Source organism: Engystomops pustulosus, chromosome 1 (assembly GCF_040894005.1).
Source record: "Engystomops pustulosus chromosome 1, aEngPut4.maternal, whole genome shotgun sequence".
NCBI classification, from domain to species: Eukaryota; Metazoa; Chordata; class Amphibia; order Anura; family Leptodactylidae; genus Engystomops; species Engystomops pustulosus.
The window spans coordinates 298,156,298-298,181,083 of NC_092411.1; the positions used below are offsets into that span (position 1 = coordinate 298,156,298).

At 46.4% G+C, this 24,786-nt stretch overlaps 1 protein-coding gene across 1 annotated transcript; it reads right to left on the reverse strand.

Moving 5' to 3' along the window:
• Window positions 1-2,524: 2,524 nt before the first annotated feature.
• On the reverse strand, window positions 2,525-22,247 carry LOC140113762 (PC-esterase domain-containing protein 1A-like). Its single transcript, XM_072132659.1, has 3 exons — window positions 22,221-22,247; window positions 2,856-2,951; window positions 2,525-2,775 (listed from the first exon to the last, which is right to left on the reverse strand). The coding sequence occupies exons 2-3, from the start codon at window positions 2,926-2,928 to the stop codon at window positions 2,561-2,563; spliced, it is 288 nt and encodes a 95-aa protein (XP_071988760.1). The 5' UTR covers window positions 2,929-2,951; window positions 22,221-22,247; the 3' UTR covers window positions 2,525-2,560.
• Window positions 22,248-24,786: the final 2,539 nt, after the last annotated feature.

The window sequence follows — 24,786 nt, forward strand, 5'->3', positions numbered from 1 at the left end:
CCAAGATATAGACAGTACTAAAAATATGTGCTATATTTTCCCTTAATGTAACCACAACGCTATGTTAGCAAATATACAGGGGTATTGTACCTTGTTAAAATGGGCGGAGCTACGATCATGCCCCCTCGCTGCGATAGGTTCCCAGATGTAATCATGCATCGGGGATCTCTCGGCTCAGAGGGGAGTGTCTAGTGACGTACATCGCCTTACAGGACTGCCTCCGTTCACCACCCCTGGGGAGGGGCTTAATCTTTAAATATCTCAGACATCTGGTGGCGCACGCGGCCAAACAAATGCCGATATGTGCCTCCATGTGAGCGTGTGTGCCTGTTCTGTTAGTTAGCTAGCAAAAATGACTTTAGAGTGAAGTAAGGTAGCGGTGTGTCAGCGAACGCTACAAGTAAGAAAACTCATTATAAGTCAGCTAGCTAGCTATGGAAAAAGATGACAGGCAACACAAACCTCATGAGCAATTATAACGCTCTGCTTTACCACTAATTTGTAGTAGTGTCGGCACCGAAATTGGTGAGCGTGCTTATCATCATAGCACGCTGCACCTGACGGTGCACACACTTCACTACTGTCAACCCAGGACCTTTGATAAACCGCTGGCACAATCCCCAGCGGGGAAACGCGTCAGGTTTTATCTGACAAAGTGGTAACACTCACACCTGATAAAGTGGTGATACTTTAGGCGCTTGTTCACACCTAGACCGAGAGGGGCAAGCCCACTTTTAGGAACTATTGGGTAGTTACACTTCCAGTAAAAATCTCCTAATTGGTACCTTGTGTGCATAACTAAAGGGACAGACTAGGACACAAAACAGTCTTACATTATCTTCCCAATATTTGACACTTGGTATCCAAAAAGTCTGGAGTGAAGATTGCCCAGCCTGCTTCTGAGCTCTATTATTGTCCAATAAGCTCGTGTACCCTAGTTTTAAATAGATACCTAATAAAATTGATTTTTAAATGTCCTTTCATGCAGGCAGACTTTGAATTAATAATTGGGACATAAACACCGCTAAAATATTAGATTATAGGTTTGAATTAAGGTAGAGATTAATCTAATGTCACTGGCAGATGGAAGAGCACGAGAAGGGTCGATAGACTGAGATGAGAGAAGAAAGATGGAGAGGTGCAGCATTATGCAGAGCTTTGTGGATGAGGGTTATTATTTGAAACTGTATTTGGAACGAGATGGGCAGCCAGTGCAGTGATTGGCGGACTGGAGGCATCTAAGTAGCGTATTTAGAAAGGATTGTAGAGTAGAGAGTAGGGAATTACAGTCAGTGAATCAGAGCAACAATTTTAGATTTTAGGATTTCTGAGATGCGGCAAGAGCGAACAAGAGATTGAATATACGGTGCAAAGGAAAGGTCGGACTCCAGTACAACCCCAAGACAGCGGCCTGTGCCCCGGTGCTATAGTGACCCCACAGACCGAGATGGAGAGGTCAGGATTGGGTCCACTATGGCAGCCTAGTCCAGTACTGTGGGTGCACTGTGTGTGTATGGCTCAGTGCTTAGTAGGTTTCCATAGTCTCTCATAGGTTCTAGGTTTAGGGTCACATTTTCATTAGTTTTATGGTATTTTCTACCTAGTTGGAGAATTATTTTTACAGAATGTTGAAGTATGTGCTATGTGGGTGGCTGCCAAGATGGATGGACCAGTGTTGTGTCTATAGTGGACCCCAACTGGTGGTCCTGGCCAGGATTTATTCACCTGAATCATGGTTTTCCTCCCTAATGAGGATTGTCATCACTCTTACTGTTCCACTGTACATGAAGTGTTTTCCAGAATTGATCTGGCCCATGCGTCTCCAGATCCGTTTCCAATTATTTTGGGGATTGAATATGCCCCCGGGGGGTCTCTAACCATTGCTGCAGACCTTGTTAGCCTAGTGCAGAGGATTCATCCTACTTGGTTGTCATCCCTAGTGGTGCTGGGGCTGCAAACCAGACGCATAATGACCTCCCCCTGATCCTATGGTTAAATGGGATTCTTTAAAGGGCACTTTTCAAGGAGTAAGTCAGCCCCAAGCTCATAAGAGAGGTCACATCAAAGCCTCTTTCTACATTTTTGATTGTGTATTCCAGCATGGTGTGGATGGGTAGGATGGATATGACCTAGGGGAGGGTCAGTACTTGGTAATAAGTCAGTGCAGTTATATGGTTTGGGGATGGCCAGAAATCCGGTGGGACACTGGGATACAGGACTGGTTCTGGAAGGAGCTCGGGAATGACAGAGGCAAAGTTCAGTGATTTTGCAGGTCAGATTGGATACATAATGGTGAGCAATTACTTGCTGGTCAGACTGGTCCCAAAACACCTTCGGAGCCAGGGTTTATATGGTTCTGTTCCCTGGATTTCATTGAAGGAAACCACCAAAGGTTTTACTGAATATGAGGACTGACCCCGACGGGCAGGTGGTCACCAGGGTCTGGTTGATGCCCAAAAAAGTAGAAAACATGAAGATAATATTCCAGGAAAAGAACTGAAATCTAGGAAGCGGATTGCTCAGGCACCTCTCAGTGTTACAGAACCCTGCGCGCTGTGGATTAGGACTGGAGAGCAGGACACACAGGGTGGTGGTCTTCGGCAGCGATGTCTCGGTCTTCTCCATGGGGAGCTGGATTCTCTTCTGTAGTTTGTGTGCAGTTATACACAGAACATTTGAGCATTTTAGGACTCACCCTTTTTTCCAGCTGTTTTTCAGTAAGAAAGTCATCAGTCCTCAGGAGCTTCACCAGGTCCTTGTACACGGATCTCTGGACTGAAAGACAGAAGGAGAGGTCAGGCTGAAGCAGAGATATCCAGCAGTACAGGACAATAGACACAGCAGGGGGCACTTACTGGAGTCTCCCAGGACCACCACAAACTTGTTGTGTAGTAACTGGCGAACCTCTGCCGAGCGGAAGTGCCCCATGATTGTACCCCGACATCCAGGCCCTGCAAGACAGCGGAGACACGGCCATCACTGACTGTACACACCGTATGATGGACTAGCACACTTTTAGGGAAGAATTTTAGTAATTCCTCACTTTTTTACATCTCTGTATTTAACCATTTGTATACACTGCCCTCCACCTTCTAGAACGTACTCCAACCTCTACATAACTCTGTGCTTGTAGACCTGTCTGACTTCTGTGCTCCCCCTTATAGACCTTTCCTCAGACTTCTACGTTACTCTGTGTCCCTCCTTATAGACCTGTTCTCCTCCTCCACCATTACTCTGTGTCCCTCCTTATAGACCTGTTCTCCTCCTCCACCATTACTCTGTGTCCCTCCTTATAAACCTGTTCTCCTCCTCCACCATTACTCTGTGTCCCTCCTTATAGACCTGTTCTCCTCCTCCACCATTACTCTGTGTCCCTGATCATGTCTGTGTGTAATGTATAGTAAAGCATTGCTGGTGTCTGTGCTTTATCTGCTGACATGTTCTCGTGATACACATGTGAGAGACACAGACAACAGCTACACAAGTACCTGACATGTTCTGCTATACACGTGTGAGAGACACAGACATCAGCTACACAAGTACCTGACATGTTCTGCTATACACGTGTGAGAGACACAGACATCAGCTACACAAGTACCTGACATGTTCTGCTACACACGTGTGAGAGACACAGACATCAGCTACACAAGTACCTGACATGTTCTGCTATACACGTGTGAGAGACACAGACATCAGCTACACAAGTACCTGACATGTTCTGCTATACATGTGTGAGAGACACAGACATCAGCTACACAAGTACCTGACATGTTCTGCTATACACGTGTGAGAGACACAGACATCAGCTACACAAGTACCTGACATATTCTGCTATACACATGTGTGAGACACAGACATCAGCTACACAAGTACCTGACATGTTCTGCTATACACATGTGAGAGACACAGACATCAGCTACACAAGTACCTGACATGTTCTGCTATACACATGTGAGAGACACAGACATCAGCTACACAAGTACCTGACATGTTCTGCTATACACATGTGAGAGACACAGACATCAGCTACACAAGTACCTGACATGTTCTGCTATACACATGTGAGAGACACAGACATCAGCTACACAAGTACCTGTCACGTTCTGCTATACACATGTGTGAGACACAGACATCAGCTACACAAGTATCTGGCATGTTCTGCTATACACATGTGTGAGACACAGACATCAGCTACACAAGTACCTGACATGTCCTGCTATACACATGTCAGACACAGACATCAGCTACACAAGTACCTGACATGTTCTGCTATACACATGTGTGACACAGACATCAGCTACACAAGTACCTGACATGTTCTGCTATACACATGCGAGACACATACATCAGCTACACAAGTACCTGACATGTTCTTCTATACACATGTGAGAGACACAAACATCAGCTACACAAGTACCTGACATGTTCTGCTATACACATGTGTGAGACACAGACATCAGCTACACAAGTACCTGACATGTTCTGCTATACACATGTGATAGACACAGACATCAGCTACACAAGTACCTGACATGTTCTGCTATACACATGGGAGAGACACAGCCATTAGCTACACAAGTACCTGACATGTTCTGCTATACACATGTGAGAGACAGAGACATCAGCTACACAAGCACCTGATAGATTAATCTCCAGTCCACACCCTGTCCTCTCTATACATCTCTCCTAATCTCCTGATATATATCACAGGTAATCTCCAGTCCACACCCTGTCCTCTCCACACATCTCTCCTAATCTCCTGATATATATCACATGTAATCTCCAGTCCTCACCCTGTCCTCTCCATACATCTCTCCTAATCTCCTGATATATATCACATGTAATCTCCAGTCCTCTCCCTGTCCTCTCCATACATCTCTCCTAATCTCCTGATATATATCACATGTAATCTTCAGTCCTCACCCTGTCCTCTCCATACATCTCTCCTAATCTCCTGATATATATCACATGTAATCTCCAGTCCTCACCCTGTCCTCTCCATACATCTCTCCTAATCTCCTGATATATATCACATGTAATCTCCAGTCCTCCCCCTGTCCTTTCCATACATCTCTCCTAATCTCCTGATATATATCACATGTAATCTCCAGTCCTCACCCTGTCCTCTCCATACATCTCTCCTAATCTCCTGATATATATCACATGTAATCTCCAGTCCTCACCCTGTCCTCTCCATACATCTCTCCTAATCTCCTGATATATATCACATGTAATCTCCAGTCCTCCCCCTGTCCCCTCCATACATCTCTCCTAATCTCCTGATATATATCACATGTAATCTCCAGTCCTCACCCTGTCCTCTCCATACATCTCTCCTAATCTCCTGATATATATCACATGTAATCTCCAGTCCTCCCCCTGTCCTCTCCATACATCTCTCCGAATCTCCTGATATATATCACATGTAATCTCCAGTCCTCCCCCTGTCCTCTCCATACATCTCTCCTAATCTCCTGATATATATCACATGTAATCTCCAGTCCTCCCCCTGTCCTCTCCATACATCTCTCCTAATCTCCTGATATATATCACATGTAATCTCCAGTCCTCACCCTGTCCTCTCCATACATCTCTCCTAATCTCCTAATATATATCACATGTAATCTCCAGTCCTCACCCTGTCCTCTCCATACATCTCTCCTAATCTCCTAATATATATCACATGTAATCTCCAGTCCTCCCCCTGTCCTCTCCATACATCTCTCCTAATCTCCTGATATATATCACATGTAATCTCCAGTCCTCACCCTGTCCTCTCCATACATCTCTCCTAATCTCCTGATATATATCACATGTAATCTCCAGTCCTCACCCTGTCCTCTCCATACATCTCTCCTAATCTCCTGATATATATCACATGTAATCTCCAGTCCTCACCCTGTCCTCTCCATACATCTCTCCTAATCTCCTGATATATATCACATGTAATCTCCAGTCCTCCCCCTGTCCTCTCCATACATCTCTCCTAATCTCCTGATATATATCACATGTAATCTCCAGTCCTCACCCTGTCCTCTCCATACATCTCTCCTAATCTCCTGATATATATCACATGTAATCTCCAGTCCTCCCCCTGTCCTCTCCATACATCTCTCCTAATCTCCTGATATATATCACATGTAATCTCCAGTCCTCCCCCTGTCCTCTCCATACATCTCTCCTAATCTCCTGATATATATCACATGTAATCTCCAGTCCTCACCCTGTCCTCTCCATACATCTCTCCTAATCTCCTGATATATATCACATGTAATCTCCAGTCCTCCCCCTGTCCTCTCCATACATCTCTCCTAATCTCCTGATATATATCACATGTAATCTCCAGTCCTCCCCCTGTCCTCTCCATACATCTCTCCTAATCTCCTGATATATATCACATGTAATCTCCAGTCCTCCCCCTGTCCTCTCCATACATCTCTCCTAATCTCCTGATATATATCACATGTAATCTCCAGTCCTCCCCCTGTCCTCTCCATACATCTCTCCTAATCTCCTGATATATATCACATGTAATCTCCAGTCCTCCCCCTGTCCTCTCCATACATCTCTCCTAATCTCCTGATATATATCACATGTAATCTCCAGTCCTCCCCCTGTCCTCTCCACACATCTCTCTTAATCTCCTGATACCTCCTCACATGTAATCTCCAGTCCTCTCCCTGTCCTCTCCATACATCTCTCCTAATCTCCTGATATATATCACATGTAATCTCCAGTCCTCCCCCTGTCCTCTCCATACATCTCTCCTAATCTCCTGATATATATCACATGTAATCTCCAGTCCTCCCCCTGTCCTCTCCATACATCTCTCCTAATCTCCTGATATACACTCATCGGCCAATTAATTAGGTACACCATGCTAGTAATGGGTTGGACCCCCTTTTGCCTTCAGAACTGCCTCAATTCTTCGTGGCATAGATACAACAAGGTGCTGGAAGCATTCCTAAAAAATTTTGTCCATATTGACATGATGGCATCACACAGTTGCCGCAGATTTGTCGGCTGCACATCCATGATGTGAATCTCCCGTTCCACCACATCCCAAAGATGCTCTATTGGATTGAGATCTGGTGACTGTGGAGGCCATTTGTGTCCAGTGACCTCATTGTCATGTTCAAGAAACCAGTCTGAGATGATTCCAGCTTTATGACATGGCGCATTATCCTGCTGAAAGTAGCCATCAGATGTTACAGGGTACATTGTGCTCATAAAGGGATGGACATGGGCAGCCACAATACTCAGGTAGGAAAATATTCCCCACACCATGACACCACCACCACCAGCCTGACCCGCTGATACAAGGCAGGATGGATCCATGACACCACCACCACCAGCCTGACCCGCTGATACAAGGCAGGATGGATCCGCGCTTTCATGTTGTTAACGCCAAATTCTGACCCTACCATCCGAATGTCGCAGCAGAAATCGAGACTCATCAGACCAGGAAAGGTTTTTCCAATCTTCTACTGTCCAATTTCGATGAGCTTGTGCAAATTGTAGCCTCAGTTTCCTGTTCTTAGCTGAAAGGAGTGGCACCCGGTGTGGTCTTCTGCTGCTGTAGCCCATCTGCCTCAAAGTTGGACGTCCTGTGCGTTCAGAGATGCTCTTCTGCCTACCTTGGTTGTAACGGGTGGCGATTTGAGTCACTGTTGCCTTTCTATCAGCTCGAACCAGTCTGCCCATTCTCCTCTGACCTCTGGCATCAACAAGGCATTTCCGCCCACAGAACTGCCGCTCACTGGATGTTTTTTCTTTTTCGGACCATTCTCTGTAAACCCTAGAGATGGTTGTGCGTGAAAATCCCAGTAGATCAGCAGTTTCTGAAATACTCAGACCAGCCCTTCTGGCACCAACAACCATGCCACGTTCACAGGCCACAAATCATCTTTCTTCCCCATACTGATGCTCGGGAGAACTGCAGGAGATTGTCTTGACCATGTCTACATGCCTAAATGCACTGAGTTGCCGCCATGTGATTGGCTGATTAGAAATTAAGTGTTAACGAGCAGTTGGACCGGTGTACCTAATAAAGTGGCCGGTGAGTGTAGATATCGCACAATCTTTCTATTTGGCATGGATGTAGTTTTGTTCATTAATGTTTTTACTCTCTCGGGTAAATATGTGATTTTATGGCCTACGATATTCCTGCATATACGGTCATGAAGAGTTAACTATAGGTACCGCTCACCCTGCTGACATTCACAATCTATATTGGTATGGTGGGTTGGGCTATTGGATGGGTGAAGCCTAAATTTAAACTAAACCAAATATAGAGACACAGGACGTTCAGGACTACAAGACAAACTCTCCGTGTATCATCGGGTCCGCGCCAGTTTTTTGTATACAAAGAAGGTCTTTGGATCCTGCCCATACAGTTATGAAGGGTCTGCGCTAGTTTTGTGTAGCGGATGCTCTGTGCCCCACACTATACAAAAGGGGCAGTAACTGCGTAGTCCGAGTTTGCGACACATTTAATCCAGCGACCCCACAGGGCACAAAAAGGCACGAAAGGCTCCGGCGCCATCCGGATCCTCAGAAAGGAAAGTATTTATTAGTGTTAGAGGACATCTCCATCACATAACCTGATGGCGGATGCTTATACTCACCTCCTGTCCCATCCCAAATAACCTTCTTTTTTAGTTTCAGAATGACCGGATTTCCTAGAAAAATATCTTTATTGACTATGGCGATGAGCCCAGCGCTCGGCATCATGTGATCATGACAAAGCACCAGAATAGCAGAGGGAGGGCCAAGGCGTCACCAGCTCTCAGTATTGCATCGGCAGGTCAATCGGCTGGGGGTGGGGCGTTCATAAATTAATTATCGGTGGAGCCATGAGGCGCTCGGGAGAAGGCCTCAGGCTAATTTGCATAGTTAAGAAGCTTTTTTTTCCTAGTAAACTCAGTCATTCAGAAACGTGCAAAAAGAAGCCGGAGTTCTGCGCATGCACAGTAGCTCCGGCTTCTCGGAGGAGGGCGTGCAGCTATGAGGAGCTGCATGGCGAAGATCTCAGGGTAGGAGGACCAAAGAGGCTACTGGGGTGTGGAGTAGCCACGACGTGTAGCCTCATGTCCGGCCACTCCACACCCCAGTAGCCGCTTTACAAAATTTACATATTAGGGCAACCAAGATTTTAAAAAGATAGCGGGACGTGAGGATTAGCTCTAAAAAGGGCTACCATCACGTCCCATACATGCACCTACCACCAGATCTACCTTTATAGGTAGAAGCGTGGTGGTAGGTTCCCTTTAAGATGCAGTCTGATATTCTGGCAGGTTCTGGGTCTGCGTTACTCATTACAGACAGTTACATATACATCAATAATGTACCGGAGATAACGACTCGAGAGGAGACAATCGATTCGGACGAAGTGGAATAATCGTTTTTTAAAGAATGTGGCGATTTACTGAAACAAAGTTTAACCTAAAATGAGGACTGACCCAAAGGGTAAAGGTAGAAACGAAGAAACGGGGAGAAACACTATATTTACAGATAGCCAATCAGCATATGACCCCGCCCCATGTGATGTCACAGCCGCTATAGACGCCATTTGCTTGTATGGTGAGTATAGAGAGCGGCGCAGTGCGCGAGAGCAGGGCACAGGCAGGAACTACCCAGGGCCCAAGGCTCCACCCATGCGGATCCCAACTGCCCACCAGCTTTATGGACTCTACGGGGACATGTGTTTTTTTCTTTTAAGACTTTTCTTATATTTGTGACTTTTGCACCTTGTGCCTTATGTATCCTCGTTTTCCAGATGTTCCCGGTGACTTTTCACTTATCTGTCACTTTACAGGAACAGGGGAAGGATTTTCTATTTATTGGACCCTGTTTTAACATTTATATTAGGATTAGTTGACATGCTTTAACCCCTTAAGGACTAAGCTCATTTGCACCCTCAGGACGCGGCCCCTGAGGCGCCATACGCAGGGATAACTTTGGACGCTTTATCTTACGAGTTTATTTTCAGACTGTTTTATCATAACACATTGTACTTTACATTAATTCTATATTTCAGTTATAGATATGTTGCAAATTTGGTGTCAATGTGCTGCTCATCATACAGTTAGTATTTCCACCCAAATTGGTTGCTAAGTAACAGTAACCATTTGTCTGCTTTATGCTGGTATCATTTTTATATATTTCAGCCATAAGGACGTTAGGAGAAATTTTTAAGCAAATTTCAGATACAATATTTTTATAGGAGAATTCATCTTCAAAAGGCTTTGAAGGTTCTGTTTATTAGAAAATCCCCACAAATCGCCCTATTTCTAAGGGTTCATTCACATGGCCGTCTGCGGGGACGTACATGTGGCCACAAATTTGCGGCCGCATGTACGTCCCCATAGACGGCAATAGTGGCTTGGCGCAGATACGGTGCCACACATGTGCGCCACCGATCTGGGCCGCACACCGCAAAAAGATAGAGCATGCGCTATCTTTCGGCGTGTGTGCGGCCGTGCGTCGCTATTCTCTATGGAGGGAGGAGGGGCCGCCTCCTCCTCCTCTCCAGCACACGGCGGTATGCCCGCACGGCGAAACTGCACGTGTCAGTGTAATAGTAAAATGTCAGTAGCCAGATGAAAGTGTATATACACCTGTACCCTGATAATGAAACCACATTGTCACCTCACAGAACCAGATGGAATATAATGGGGCAGATTTATTTACCCGGTCTATTCGCGATCCAGCGGCACTTTCTCTGCGGTGGATTCGGGTCCGGCGGGGGTTCATTAAGGTAGTTTTCCTCCGCCGTCCACCAGGTGCTGCGCTGAAGTTCCCCGGAGGCGCGCTGGAATGCCCTGAAATTCACCGGCCAATACCTGGTGAAGGTAAGTGCAATTTTCGCCACCAATTTCCGTCGCGTGCATGTCGGCGCCGATGCGCCAAAATCCGATCGCGTGCTCCAAAATCCCGGGGCAATACAGGGGAAAATTGGTGCAAATCGGAAATATTCGGGTAACACTTCGGGAAAATGCAAATCGGGCCCTTGGTAAATGATCCCCATTGTGTCTGCTTAGAGAGTCCCTGCCCACACCCTGGGATTTTGCACTGAGCAGCCTAGGGAGTGATAGGAGCTAAAACAGCAATAACACTGAGTAAGATTGTAAAGTAAGGGTTTAAAATGATCTTTATTGTGTAAACATCACTAGGGGGTTGAGATGTGAGAATTTTCTTTCATGGGAAAACCCCTTTAAGCTTGTTAACCCTTCAAGCATCTCACAAGAATTTAAACAATATGGAGGAATTCTATTTGGAATTTTTACATTTTGACAATAAAATTATTATTTAGTCCTAATATTTACATGTTCATGCCGGATAAAAAGAGAAAATACATCTCAGATTTTGTTGTGCAATTTGTTGCAAGTAAGTACAGCAATACCCCACATGTCAGTGTAAACTACTTTAGGGGCCACAACAGGGGACAGAGTGGGAGAAGCGATTGAGCTTGGAGAGGGCATCTTCTACACCTAGAGGAGAGGAGGTTCTACCATCACCATAGACAGTGGGCATCCTCTACACCTAGAGGAGAGGGGGTTCTACCATCACCATAGACAGGGGACATCCTCTACACCTAGAGGAGAGGCGGTTCTACCATCACCATAGACAGGGGGCATCCTCTACACCTAGAGGAGAGGAGGTTCTACCATCACCATAGACAGGGAGAATCCTCTACACCTAGAGGAGAGGAGGTTCTACCAGCACCATAGACAGGGGGCATCCTCTACACCAAGAGGAGAGGAGGTTCTACCATCACCATAGACAGGGGACATCCTCTACACCAAGAGGAGAGGAGGTTCTACCATCACCATAGACACGGGTCATCCTCTACACTTAGAGGAGAGGAGGTTCTACCATCACCATAGACACGGGGCATCCTCTGCACCTAGAGGAGAGGAGGTTCTACCATCACCATAGACAGGGGTCATCCTCTACACCTAGAGGAGAGGAGGTTCTACCATCACCATAGACAGGGGACATCCTCTAAACCTAGAGGAGAGGAGGTTCTACTTTCACCATAGACAGGGGGCATCCTCTACACCTAGAGAAGAGAAGATTCTACCATGACCATAGACAGGGGGCATCCTCTACACCGAGAGGAGAGAAGGTTCTACCATCACCACAGACAGGGGGCATCCTCTACATCTAGAGGAGAGAAGGTTCTACCATCACCATAGACAGGGGGCATCCTCTACACCTAGAGGAGAGGAGGATCTACCATCAGCATAGACAGGGGCATCCTCTACACCTAGAGGAGAGGAGATTCTACCATCACCATAGACAGGGGGCATCCTCTACACCTAGAGGAGAGGAGGTTCTACCATCACCATAGACAGGGGGCTTCCTCTACATCTAGAGGAGAGGAGGTTCTACCATCACCATAGACAGGGGGCATCCTCTACACCTAGAGGATAGGCGGTTCTACCATCACCATAGACAGGGGGCTTCCTCTACATCTAGAGGAGAGGAGGTTCTACCATCACCATAGACAGGGGGCATCCTCTACACCTAGAGGATAGGCGGTTCTACCATCACCATAGACAGGGGGCTTCTTCTACACCTAGAGGAGGTTCTACCATCACCATAGACAGGGGGCATCCTCTACACCTAGAGGAGAGGAGGTTCTACCATCACCATAGACAGGGGGCATCCTCTACACCAAGAGGAGAGGAGGTTCTTCCATCACTATAGACAGGGGGCATCCTCTACACCTAGAGGAGAGGAGGTTCTACCATCACCATAGACAGGGGGCATCCTCTACACCTAGAGGAGAGGAGGTTCTACCATCACCATAGACAGGGGGCATCCTCTACACCTAGAGGAGAGGAGGTTCTACCATCACCATAGACAGGGGGAATCCTCTACACCTAGAGGAGAGGAGGTTCTACCATCACCATAGACAGGGGGCATCCTCTACACCTAGACGAGAGGAGGTTCTACCATCACCATAGACAGGGGGCATCCTCTACACCTAGAGGAGAGGAGGTTCTACCACCACCATAGACAGCGGGCATCCTCTACACCTAGAGGAGAGGGGGTTCTACCATCACCATAGACAGGGGGCATCCTCTACACCTAGAGGAGAGGATGTTCTACCATCACCACAGACAGGAGGCATCCTCTACACCTAAAGGAGAGGAGGTTCTACCATCACCATAGACAGGGGGCATCCTCTACACCTAGAGGAGTGGAGGTTCTACCATCACCATAGACGGGGCATCCTCTACACCTAGAGGAGAGGGGGTTCTACCATCACCAGAGACAGGGGAAATCCTCTACACCTAGAGGAGAGGAGGTTCTACCATCACCATAGACAGGGGATATCCTCTACACCTAGAGTAGAGGAGGTTCTACCATCACCATAGACAGGGGTCATCCTCTACACCTAGAGGAGAGGAGGTTCTACCATCACCATAGACAGGGGATATCCTCTACACCTAGAGTAGAGGAGGTTCTACCATCACCATAGACAGGGGGCATCCTCTACACCTAGAGGAGAGGAGGTTCTACCATCACCATAGACAGGGGGCATCCTCTACACCTAGAGGAGAGGAGGTTCTACCATCACCATAGACAGGGGGCATCCGCTTCACCTAAAGTAGAGGAGGTTCTACCATCACCATAGACAGGGGGCATCCTCTTCACCTAGAGAAGAGGAGGTTCTACCATCACCATAGACAGGGGGCATCCTCTACACCTAGAGGAAAGGAGGTTCTACCATCACCATTGACAGGGGGAATCCTCTACACCTAGAGGAGAGGAGGTTCTACCATCACCATAGATAGGGGGCATCCTCTACACCTAGAGGAGAGGAGGTTCTACCATCACCACAGACAGGGGACATCCTCCACACCTAGAGGAGAGGAGGTTCTACCATCACCATAGACAGGAGGCATCCTCTACACCTAGAGAAGAGGAGGTTCTACCATCACCATAGACAGGGGGCATACTCTACACCTAGAGGAGAGGAGGTTCTACCATCATCACAGACAGGGGGCATCCTCTACACCTAGAGGAGAGGAGGTTCTACCATCACCTTAGACAGGGGGCATCCTCTACACCTAGAGGAGAGGAGGTTCTACCATCACCATAGACAGGAGGCATCCTCTACACCTAGAGAAGAGGAGGTTCTACCATCACCATAGACAGGGGGCATCCTCTACACCTAGAGGAGAGGAGATTCTACCATCACCACAGACAGGGGGCATCCTCTACACCTAGAGGAGAGGAGGTTCTACCATCAGCATAGACAGGGGGCATCCTCTACACCTAGAGGAGAGGTGGTTCTACCATCACCATAGACAGGAAGCATCCTCTACACCTAGAGGAGAGGAGGTTCTACCATCACCATAGACAGGGGGCATCCTCTACACCTAGAGGAGAGGAGGTTCTACCATCACCATAGACAGGGGGCATCCTCTACACCTAGAGGAGAGGAGGTTCTACCATCACCATAGACAAGGGGCATCCTCTACACCTAGAAGAGAGGAGGTTCTACCATCACCATAGACAGGGGGCATCCTCTACACCTAGAGGAGAGGAGGTTCTACCATCACCATAGACAGGAGGCATCCTCTACACCTAGAGGAGAGGAGGTTCTACCATCACCATAGACAGGGGGCATCCTCTACACCTAGAGGAGAGGAGGTTCTACCATCACCATAGACAGGGGGCATCCTGTACACCTAGAGGAGAGGAGGTTCTACCATCACCATAGACAGGGGGCATCCTCTACACCTAGAGGAGAGGAGGTTCTACCATCACCATAGACAGGGGGCATCCTCTTCTCCTAGAGGAGAGGAGGTTCTACCATCACCATAGACAGGAGGCATCCTCTACACCTAGAGAAGAGGAGGTTCTACCATCACCATAGACAGGGGGCATCCTCTACACCTAGAGGAAAGGAGGTTCTACCATCACCATAGACAGGGGGAATCCTCTACACCTAAAGGAGAGGAGGTTCTACCATCACCATAGATAGGGGGCATCCTCTACACCTAGAGGAGAGGAGGTTTTACCATCACCACAGACAGGGGACATCCTCTACACCTAGAGGAGAGGAGGCTCTACCAACACCATAGGCAGGGAGCATCCTCTACACCTAGAGGAGAGGAGGTTCTACCATCACCATAGACAGGGGACATCCTCTACACCTAGAGGAGAGGAGGTTCTACCATCACCATAGACAGCGGACATCCTCTACACCTAGAGGAGAGGAGGTTCTACCATCACCATAGACAGGGGGCATCCTCTTCACCTAGAGGAGAGGAGGTTCTACCATCACCATAGACAGGGGGCATCCTCTACACCTAGAGGAGAGGTGGTTCTACCATCACCATAGACAGGAAGCATCCTCTACACCTAGAGGAGAGGAGGTTCTACCATCACCATAGACAGGGGGCAATCTCTACACCTAGAGGAGAGGAGGTTCTACCATCACCATAGACAGGGGGCATCCTCTACACCTAGAGGAGAGGAGGTTCTACCATCACCAGAAGAGGATGCCCCCTGTCTATGGTGATGGTAGAACCTCCTCTCCTCTAGGTGTAGAGGATGCCCCCTGTCTATGGTGATGGTAGAACCTCCTCTCCTCTAGGTGTAGAGGATGCCCCCTGTCTATGGTGATGGTAGAACCTCCTCTCCTCTCGGTGTAGAGGATGCCCCCTGTCTTTGGTGATGGTAGAACCTCCTCTCCTCTAGGTGTAGAGGATGCCCCCTGTCTATGGTGATGGTAGAACCTCCTCTCCTCTAGGTGTAGAGGATGCCTCCTGTCTATGGTGATGGTAGAACCTCCTCTCCTCTAGGTGTAGAGGATGCCCCCTGTCTATGGTAATGGTAGAACCTTCTCTCCTCTAGGTGTAGAGGATGCCCCCTGTCTATGGTGATGGTAGAACCTCCTCTCCTCTAGGTGTAGAGGATGCCCCCTGTCTATGGTGATGGTAGAACCTCCTCTCCTCTAGGTGTAGAGGATGCTTCCTGTCTATGGTGATGGTAGAACCTCCTCTCCTCTAGGTGTAGAGGATGACCCCTGTCTATGGTGATGGTAGAACCTCCTCTCCTCTAGGTGTAGAGGATATCCCCTGTCTATGGTGATGGTAGAACCTCCTCTCCTCTAGGTGTAGAGGATATCCCCTGTCTATGGTGATGGTAGAACCTCCTCTCCTCTAGGTGTAGAGGATTTCCCCTGTCTATGGTGATGGTAGAACCCCCTCTCCTCTAGGTGTAGAGGATGCCCCTGTCTATGGTGATGGTAGAACCTCCACTCCTCTAGGTGTAGAGGATGCCCCCTGTCTATGGTGATGGTAGAATCTCCTCTCCTCTAGGTGTAGAGGATGTCCCCTAGAGGAGAGGAGGTTCTACCATCACCACAGACAGGGGACATCCTCTACACCTAGAGGAGAGGAGGTTCTACCATCACCATAGACAGGAGGCATCCTCTACACCTAGAGAAGAGGAGGTTCTACCATCACCATAGACAGGGGGCATCCTCTACACCTAGAGGAGAGGAGGTTCTACCATCACCACAGACAGGGGGCATCCTCTTCACCTAGAGGAGAGGAGGTTCTACCATCACCTTAGACAGGGGGCATCCTCTACACCTAGAGGAGAGGAGGTTCTACCATCACCATAGACAGGAGGCATCCTCTACACCTAGAGAAGAGGAGGTTCTACCATCACCATAGACAGGGGGCATCCTCTACACCTAGAGAAGAGGAGGTTCTACCATCACCATAGACAGGGGGCATCCTCTACACCTAGAGGAGAGGAGGTTCTACCATCACCACAGACAGGGGGCATCCTCTTCACCTAGAGGAGAGGAGGTTCTACCATCACCTTAGACAGGGGGCATCCTCTACACCTAGAGAAGAGGAGGTTCTACCATCACCATAGACAGGGGGCATCCTCTACACCTAGAGGAGAGGAGGTTCTACCATCACCATAGACAGGGGGCATCCTCTACACCTAGAGGAGAGGAGGTTCTACTATCACCACAGACAGGGGGCATCCTCTACACCTAGAGGAGAGGAGGTTCTACTATCACCACAGACAGGGGGCATCCTCTACACCTAGATGAGAGGAGGTTCTACCATCACCATAGACAGGGGGCATCCTCTACACCTAGAGGAGAGGAGGTTCTACCATCAGCATAGACAGGGGGCATCCTCTACACCTAGAGGAGAGGTGGTTCTACCATCACCATAGACAGGAAGCATCCTCTACACCTAGAGGAGAGGAGGTTCTACCATCAGCATAGACAGGGGGCATCCTCTACACCTAGAGGAGAGGTGGTTCTACCATCACCATAGACAGGAAGCATCCTCTACAGCTAGAGAAGAGGAGGTTCTACCATCACCATAGACAGGGGGCATCCTCTACACCTAGAGGAGAGGAGGTTCTACCATCACCATAGACAGGGGGCATCCTCTACACCTAGAGGAGAGGAGGTTCTACCATCACCATAGACAGGGGGCATCCTCTACACCTAGAGGAGAGGAGGTTCTACCATCACCATAGACAGGGGACATCCTCTGCACACAGAGGAGAGGAGGTTCTACCATTACCATAGACAGGGGACATCCTCTACACCTAGAGGAGAGGAGGTTCTACCATCACCATAGACAGGGGACATCCTCTACACCTAGAGGAGAGGAGGTTCTACCATCACCATAGACAGGGGGCATCCTCTACACCTAGAGGAGAGGACGTTCTACCATCACCATAGACAGGGGACATCCTCTACACCTAGAGGAGAGGAGCTTCTACCATCACCATAGACAGGGGGCATCCTCTACACCTAGAGGAGAGGAGGTTCTACCAGCACCAAAGACAGGGGCATCATCTACACCTAGAGGAGAGGAGGTTCTACCATCACCATAGACAGGGGGCATCCTCTACACTTAGAGGAGAGGAGGTTCTACCATCAGCATAGACAGGGGGCATCCTCTACTCCTAGAGGAGAGGTGGTTCTACCATCACCATAGACAGGAAGCATCCTCTACACCTAGAGGAGAGGAGGTTCTACCATCACCATAGACAGGAGGCATCCTCTACACCTAGAGGAGAGGAGGTTCTACCATCACCATAGACAGGGGGCATACTCTACACCTAGAGGAGAGGAGGTTCTACCATCACCATAGACAGGAGGCATCCTCTACACCTAGAGGAGGGGAGGTTCTACCATCACCATAGACAGGGGACATCCTCTACACCTAGAGGAGAGGAGGTTCTACCATCACCATAGACAGGGGACATCCTCTACACCTAGAGGAGAGGAGGTTCTACCATCACCATAGACAGGGGGCATCCTCTACACCTAGAGGAGAGGACGTTCTACCATCACCATAGACAGGGGACATCCTCTACACCTAGAGGAGAGGAGCTTCTACCATCACCATAGACAGGGGGCATCCTCTACACCTAGAGGAGAGGAGGTTCTACCAGCACCAAAGACAGGGAGCATCATCTACACCTAGAGGAGAGTAGGTTCTACCATCACCATAGACAGGGGGCATCCTCTACACTTAGAGGAGAGGAGGTTCTACCATCAGCATAGACAGGGGGCATCCTCTACACCTAGAGGAGAGGTGGTTCTACCATCACCATAGACAGGAAGCATCCTCTACACCTAGAGGAGAGGAGGTTCTACCATCACCATAGACAGGAGGCATCCTCTACACCTAGAGGAGAGGAGGTTCTACCATCACCATAGACAGGGGGCATCCTCTAAACCTGGAGGAGAGGAGGTTCTACCATCACCATAGACAGGAGGCATCCTCTACACCTAGAGGAGAGGAGGTTCTACCATCACCATAGACAGGGGGGCATCCTCTACACCTAGAGGAGAGGAGGTTCTACCATCACCATAGACAGGAGGCATCCTCTACACCTAGAGGAGGGGAGGTTCTACCATCACCATAGACAGGGGGGCATCCTCTACACCTAGAGGAGAGGAGGTTCTACCATCACCATAGACAGGGGGCATCCTCTACACCTAGAGGAGAGGAGGTTCTACCATCACCATAGACAGGGGGCATCCTCTACACCTAGAGAAGAGGACGTTCTACCATCACCATAGACAGGGGACATCCTCTACACCTAGAGGAGATTCTATCATTACCATAGACAGGGGGCATCATCTACACCTAGAGGAGAGGCGGTTCTACCAGCACCAAAGACAGGGAGCATCATCTACACCTAGAGGAGAGGAGGTTCTACCATCACCATAGACAGGGGGCATCCTCTACACCTAGAGGAGAGGAGGTTCTACCATCACCATAGACAGGGGGCATCCTCTACACCTAGAGGAGAGGAGGTTCTACCATCACCATAGACAGGGGGCATCCTCTACACCTAGAGGAGAGGTGGCTCTACCATCACCATAGACAGGGGGCATCCACTACACCTAGAGGAGAGGAGGTTCTACCATCACCATAGACAGGGGACATCCTCTACACCTAGAGGAGAGGAGGTTCTACCATCACCATAGACAGGGGGCATCCTCTACACCTAGAGGAGAGGAGGTTCTACCATCACCATAGACAGGAGACACCCTCTACAGCTAGAGGAGATTAGATTCTACCATCACCATAGACAGGGGGCATCCTCTACACCTAGAGGAGAGGTGGTATAGAGCAGTATACAGTAGTTAAGAGCAGTAAACGGTAGTATATGGCTGAATACTATACTATACCGTAGTATATTGCAGTATAAACACAGAACTTTATTATACTGCAAAATAAAACAGTATATAGTATATATAGCAGTAGAAAGCAGTATACAGTGTTAAATAGCAGCAGTGCACAGTACAGTAGTATAGAGCAGTAGTATGCATTGCTTATATCTCAGTATCAGTATAGAGCAGTGTATGTACCTGTACATGGAAGTATACAGCATATATAGGAGTACACCACAACACAGTAGTATATAGCAGTATAGAGGAGAATATTGAGGAGTATATACTAGTATACAGTAGTATATAGCAGTATAGAGGAGAGTATGGAGCAGTATATAACAGTATAGAGTAGAGTAGAGTATAGAGCAATATGCAGTAGTATATAGCAGTATGGAGGAGAGTATAGAGCAGTATAGAGTAGTATATAGAGTTATAGAGCAGAGTATAGAGCAGTATACAGTAGTATATAGCAGTACAGAGTGGTCTATACAGTTATATATATATAGCAGTATATAGCAGTATCTAGTACTATGTAGCAGTACAGAGCGGTCTATTCAGTTATATATATATAGCAGTATATATTAGTATATAGCAGTATAGAGTAGTATATAGCAGTATAGAGTAGTATATACAGTTATATATAGTAGTATATAGCAGTATAGAGTAGTATATAGCAGTATAGAGTACTATATAGCAGTATAGAGTAGTATATACAGTTATATATAGTAGTATATAGCAGTATATAGTAGTATATACAGTTATATATAGTAGTATATAGCAGTATAGAGTAGTATATACAGTTGTATATAGCAGTATATAGCAGTATATAGTAGTATATAGCAGTATAGAGTAGTATATACAGTTGTATATAGCAGTATATAGCAGTATAGAGTAGTATATACAGTTGTATATAGCAGTATATAGCATTATAGAGTAGTATATAGAGTTATATATAGTAGTATATAGCAGTATAGAGTAGTATATACAGTTATATATAGTAGTATATAGCAGTATAGAGTAGTATATACAGTTATATATAGTAGTATATAGCAGTATAGAGTAGTATATACAGTTATATATAGTAGTATATAGCAGTATAGAGTAGTATATAGCAGTATATATAAGTATATAGCAGTATAGAGTAGTATATACAGTTGTATATAGCAGTATATAGTAGCATATAGCAATATAGAGTAGTATATAGCAGTATAGAGTAGTATATACAGTTATATATAGTAGTATATAGCAGTATAGAGTAGTATATACAGTTATATATAGTAGTATATAGCAGTACAGAGCGGTCTATACAGTTATATATATAGCAGTATAGAGTAGTATATAGCAGTATAGAGTAGTATATACAGTTATATATAGTAGTATATAGTAGTATATAGCAGTATAGAGTAGTATATAGCAGTATAGAGTAGTATATACAGTTGTATATAGCAGTATATAGCAGTATAGAGTAGTATATACAGTTATATATAGTAGTATATAGCAGTATAGAGTAGTATATAGCAGTATAGAGTAGTATATAGCAGTATATAGCAGTATAGAGTAGTATATACAGTTATATATATAGTATATAGCAGTATAGAGTAGTATATACAGTTATATATAGTAGTATATAGCAGTATAGAGTAGTATATAGCAGTATAGAGTAGTATATACAGTTATATATAGTAGTATATAGCAGTATAGAGCAGTATATACAGTTATATATAGTAGTATATAGCAGTATAGAGTAGTATATAGCAGTATAGAGTAGTATATACAGTTATATATATAGCAGTATAGAGTAGTATATACAGTTATATATAGTAGTATATAGTAGTATATAGCAGTATAGAGTACTATATAGCAGTATAGAGTAGTATATACAGTTATATATAGTAGTAATATATAGTAGTATATAGCAGTACAGAGCGGTCTATACAGTTATATATATAGCAGTATAGAGTAGTATATAGCAGTATAGAGTAGTATATACAGTTATATATAGTAGTATATAGTAGTATATAGCAGTATAGAGTAGTATATAGCAGTATAGAGTAGTATATACAGTTGTATATAGCAGTATATAGCAGTATAGAGTAGTATATACAGTTATATATAGTAGTATAAAGCAGTATAGAGTAGTATATAGCAGTATAGAGTAGTATATAGCAGTATAGAGTAGTATATAGCAGTATATAGCAGTATAGAGTAGTATATACAGTTATATATAGTAGTATATAGCAGTATAGAGTAGTATATACAGTTATATATAGTAGTATATAGCAGTATAGAGTAGTATATAGCAGTATAGAGTAGTATATAGCAGTATATAGCAGTATAGAGTAGTATATACAGTTATATATAGTAGTATATAGCAGTATAGAGTAGTATATAGCAGTATATAGTAGTATATAGCAGTATAGAGTAGTATATAGCAGTATAGAGTAGTATATACAGTTATATATAGTAGTATATAGTAGTATATAGCATTATAGAGTAGTATATAGCAGTATATAGCAGAGCTCACCCCTGAGTGCTCCTTCCTGTGGCTCAGCCCCTGCACTTAGTGCACACAACAATATTATAGCAGCTCCACCTCCACCCTCCCAAACTGGGTGTACGCCCCACCACCAGTATACAACCCCCACCATCCTGCCTGTAACTGCTGACAATCCCCACCATCTGATGTGTGTATCTCAGACCATACTACAATCCTCACCATCTTCTGTCTATATCTACAGAACGTACTATAACCCCCACCATCTCCTGACTGTACTACAACCCCCACCATTTCCTGTCTATTTGTACAGACTGTACTACAACCCCCACCATTTCCTATCTATATCTATAGAAAGTACTATAATTCACACCATTTCCTGTCTTACATCGTTGTCTCAGATACTACAACCCCCACCATCTCCAGTATTAGATCCTTTCGGCGGAGAGCTCCTATGACAGAACATGCATTCCCTTCCCCTGTATGAGGGTCTAGTGTGGGACAAGTGTAGACCCTTCCGGGTGGGTTCTGGTTCTGTAATAGTTTCTTCCTAAACATTTATCAAAATAAATTTATGGGAAACTTCCTCATTCTGTGATCACATCAAAGCCATCGACATACAGTCATATTATAAGGGTTACTATCGCTCAGTCTCATAGATCCGTACTGGAGGAGAGCTCCTATGATGGATCACATGGATTCCTGCTGGAGGAGAGCTCCGACTATGGATCACATGGATTCCTACTGGAGGAGAGCTCCGACTATGGATCACATGGATTCCTGCTGGAGGAGAGCTCCGACTATGGATCACATGGATTCCTACTGGAGGAGAGATCCTATTATGGATCACATGGATTCCTACTGGAGGAGAGCTCCGACTATGGATCACATGGATTCCTACTGGAGGGGAGCTCCTATGAGGGATCACATGGATTCCTACTGGAGGAGAGCTCCTATTATGGATCACATGGATTCCTACTGGAGGAGAGCTCCGACTATGGATCACATGGACTCCTACTGGAGGAGAGCTCCTATGACGGATTACATGGATTCCTACTGGAGGAGAGCTCCTATGATGGATCACATGGATTCCTACTGGAGGAGAGCTCCTATTATGGATCACATGGATTCCTACTGGAGGAGAGCTGCTATGATGGATCACATGGATTCCTACTGGAGGGGAGCGCCTATGATGGATCACATGGATCCCTTCTGGAGGAGAGCTCCTATGATGGATCACATGGATTCCTACTGGAGGAGAGCTCCTATTATGGATCACATGGATTCCTACTGGAGGAGAGCTCCTATGATGGATCACATGGATTCCTACTGGAGGAGAGCTCCTATGATGGATCACATGGATTCCTGCTGGAGGACAGCTCCGACTATGGATCACATGGACTCCTACTGGAGGAGAGATCCTATTATGGATCACATGGATTCCTACTGGAGGAGAGCTCCGACTATGGATGACATGGATTCCTACTGGTGGAGAGCTCCTATTATGGATCACATGGATTCCTGCTGGAGGACAGCTCCGACTATGGATCACATGGACTCCTACTGGAGGAGAGATCCTATTATGGATCACATGGATTCCTACTGGAGGAGAGCTCCGACTATGGATGACATGGATTCCTACTGGAGGAGAGCACCTATAATGGATCACATGGATTCCTACTGGAGGAGAGCTCCTATTATGGATCACATGGATTCCTACTGGAGGAGAGCTCCTGTTATGGATCACATGGATTCCTACTGGAGGAGAGCTCCTATTATGGATCACATGGATTCCTACTGGAGGAGAGCTCCTATTATGGATCACATGGATTCCCACTGGAGGGGAGCTCCTATGACGGATCACATGGATTCCTACTGGAGGAGAGCTCCTATTATGGTTCACATGGATTCCTACTGGAGGAGAGCTCCGACTATGGATCACATGGACTCCTACTGGAGGAGAGCTCCTATGACGGATTACATGGATTCCTACTGGAGGAGAGCTCCTATGATGGATCACATGGATTCCTACTGGAGGAGAGCTCCTATTATGGATCACATGGATTCCTACTGGAGGAGAGCTGCTATGATGGATCACATGGATTCCTACTGGAGGGGAGTTCCTATGATGGATCACATGGATCCCTTCTGGAGGAGAGCTCCTATGATGGATCACATGGATTCCTACTGGAGGAGAGCTCCTATTATGGATCACATGGATTCCTACTGGAGGAGAGCTCCTATGATGGATCACATGGATTCCTACTGGAGGAGAGCTCCTATGATGGATCACATGGATTCCTGCTGGAGGACAGCTCCGACTATGGATCACATGGACTCCTACTGGAGGAGAGATCCTATTATGGATCACATGGATTCCTACTGGAGGAGAGCTCCGACTATGGATGACATGGATTCCTACTGGAGGAGAGCTCCTATTATGGATCACATGGATTCCTGCTGGAGGACAGCTCCGACTATGGATCACATGGACTCCTACTGGAGGAGAGATCCTATTATGGATCACATGGATTCCTACTGGAGGAGAGCTCCTATTATGGATCACATGGACTCCTACTGGAGGAGAGCTCCGACT

Coding starts and splice junctions, on each gene's coding strand:
- LOC140113762 (XM_072132659.1), bottom strand. CDS start 2,928: ATGGGGCACTTCCGCTCGGCAGAGGTTCGCCAGTTACTACACAACAAG. Junction 2,776..2,855: donor GGTGGTCCTGGGAGACTCCA/GTAAGTGCCCCC, acceptor TCTGTCTTTCAG/TCCAGAGATCCGTGTACAAG.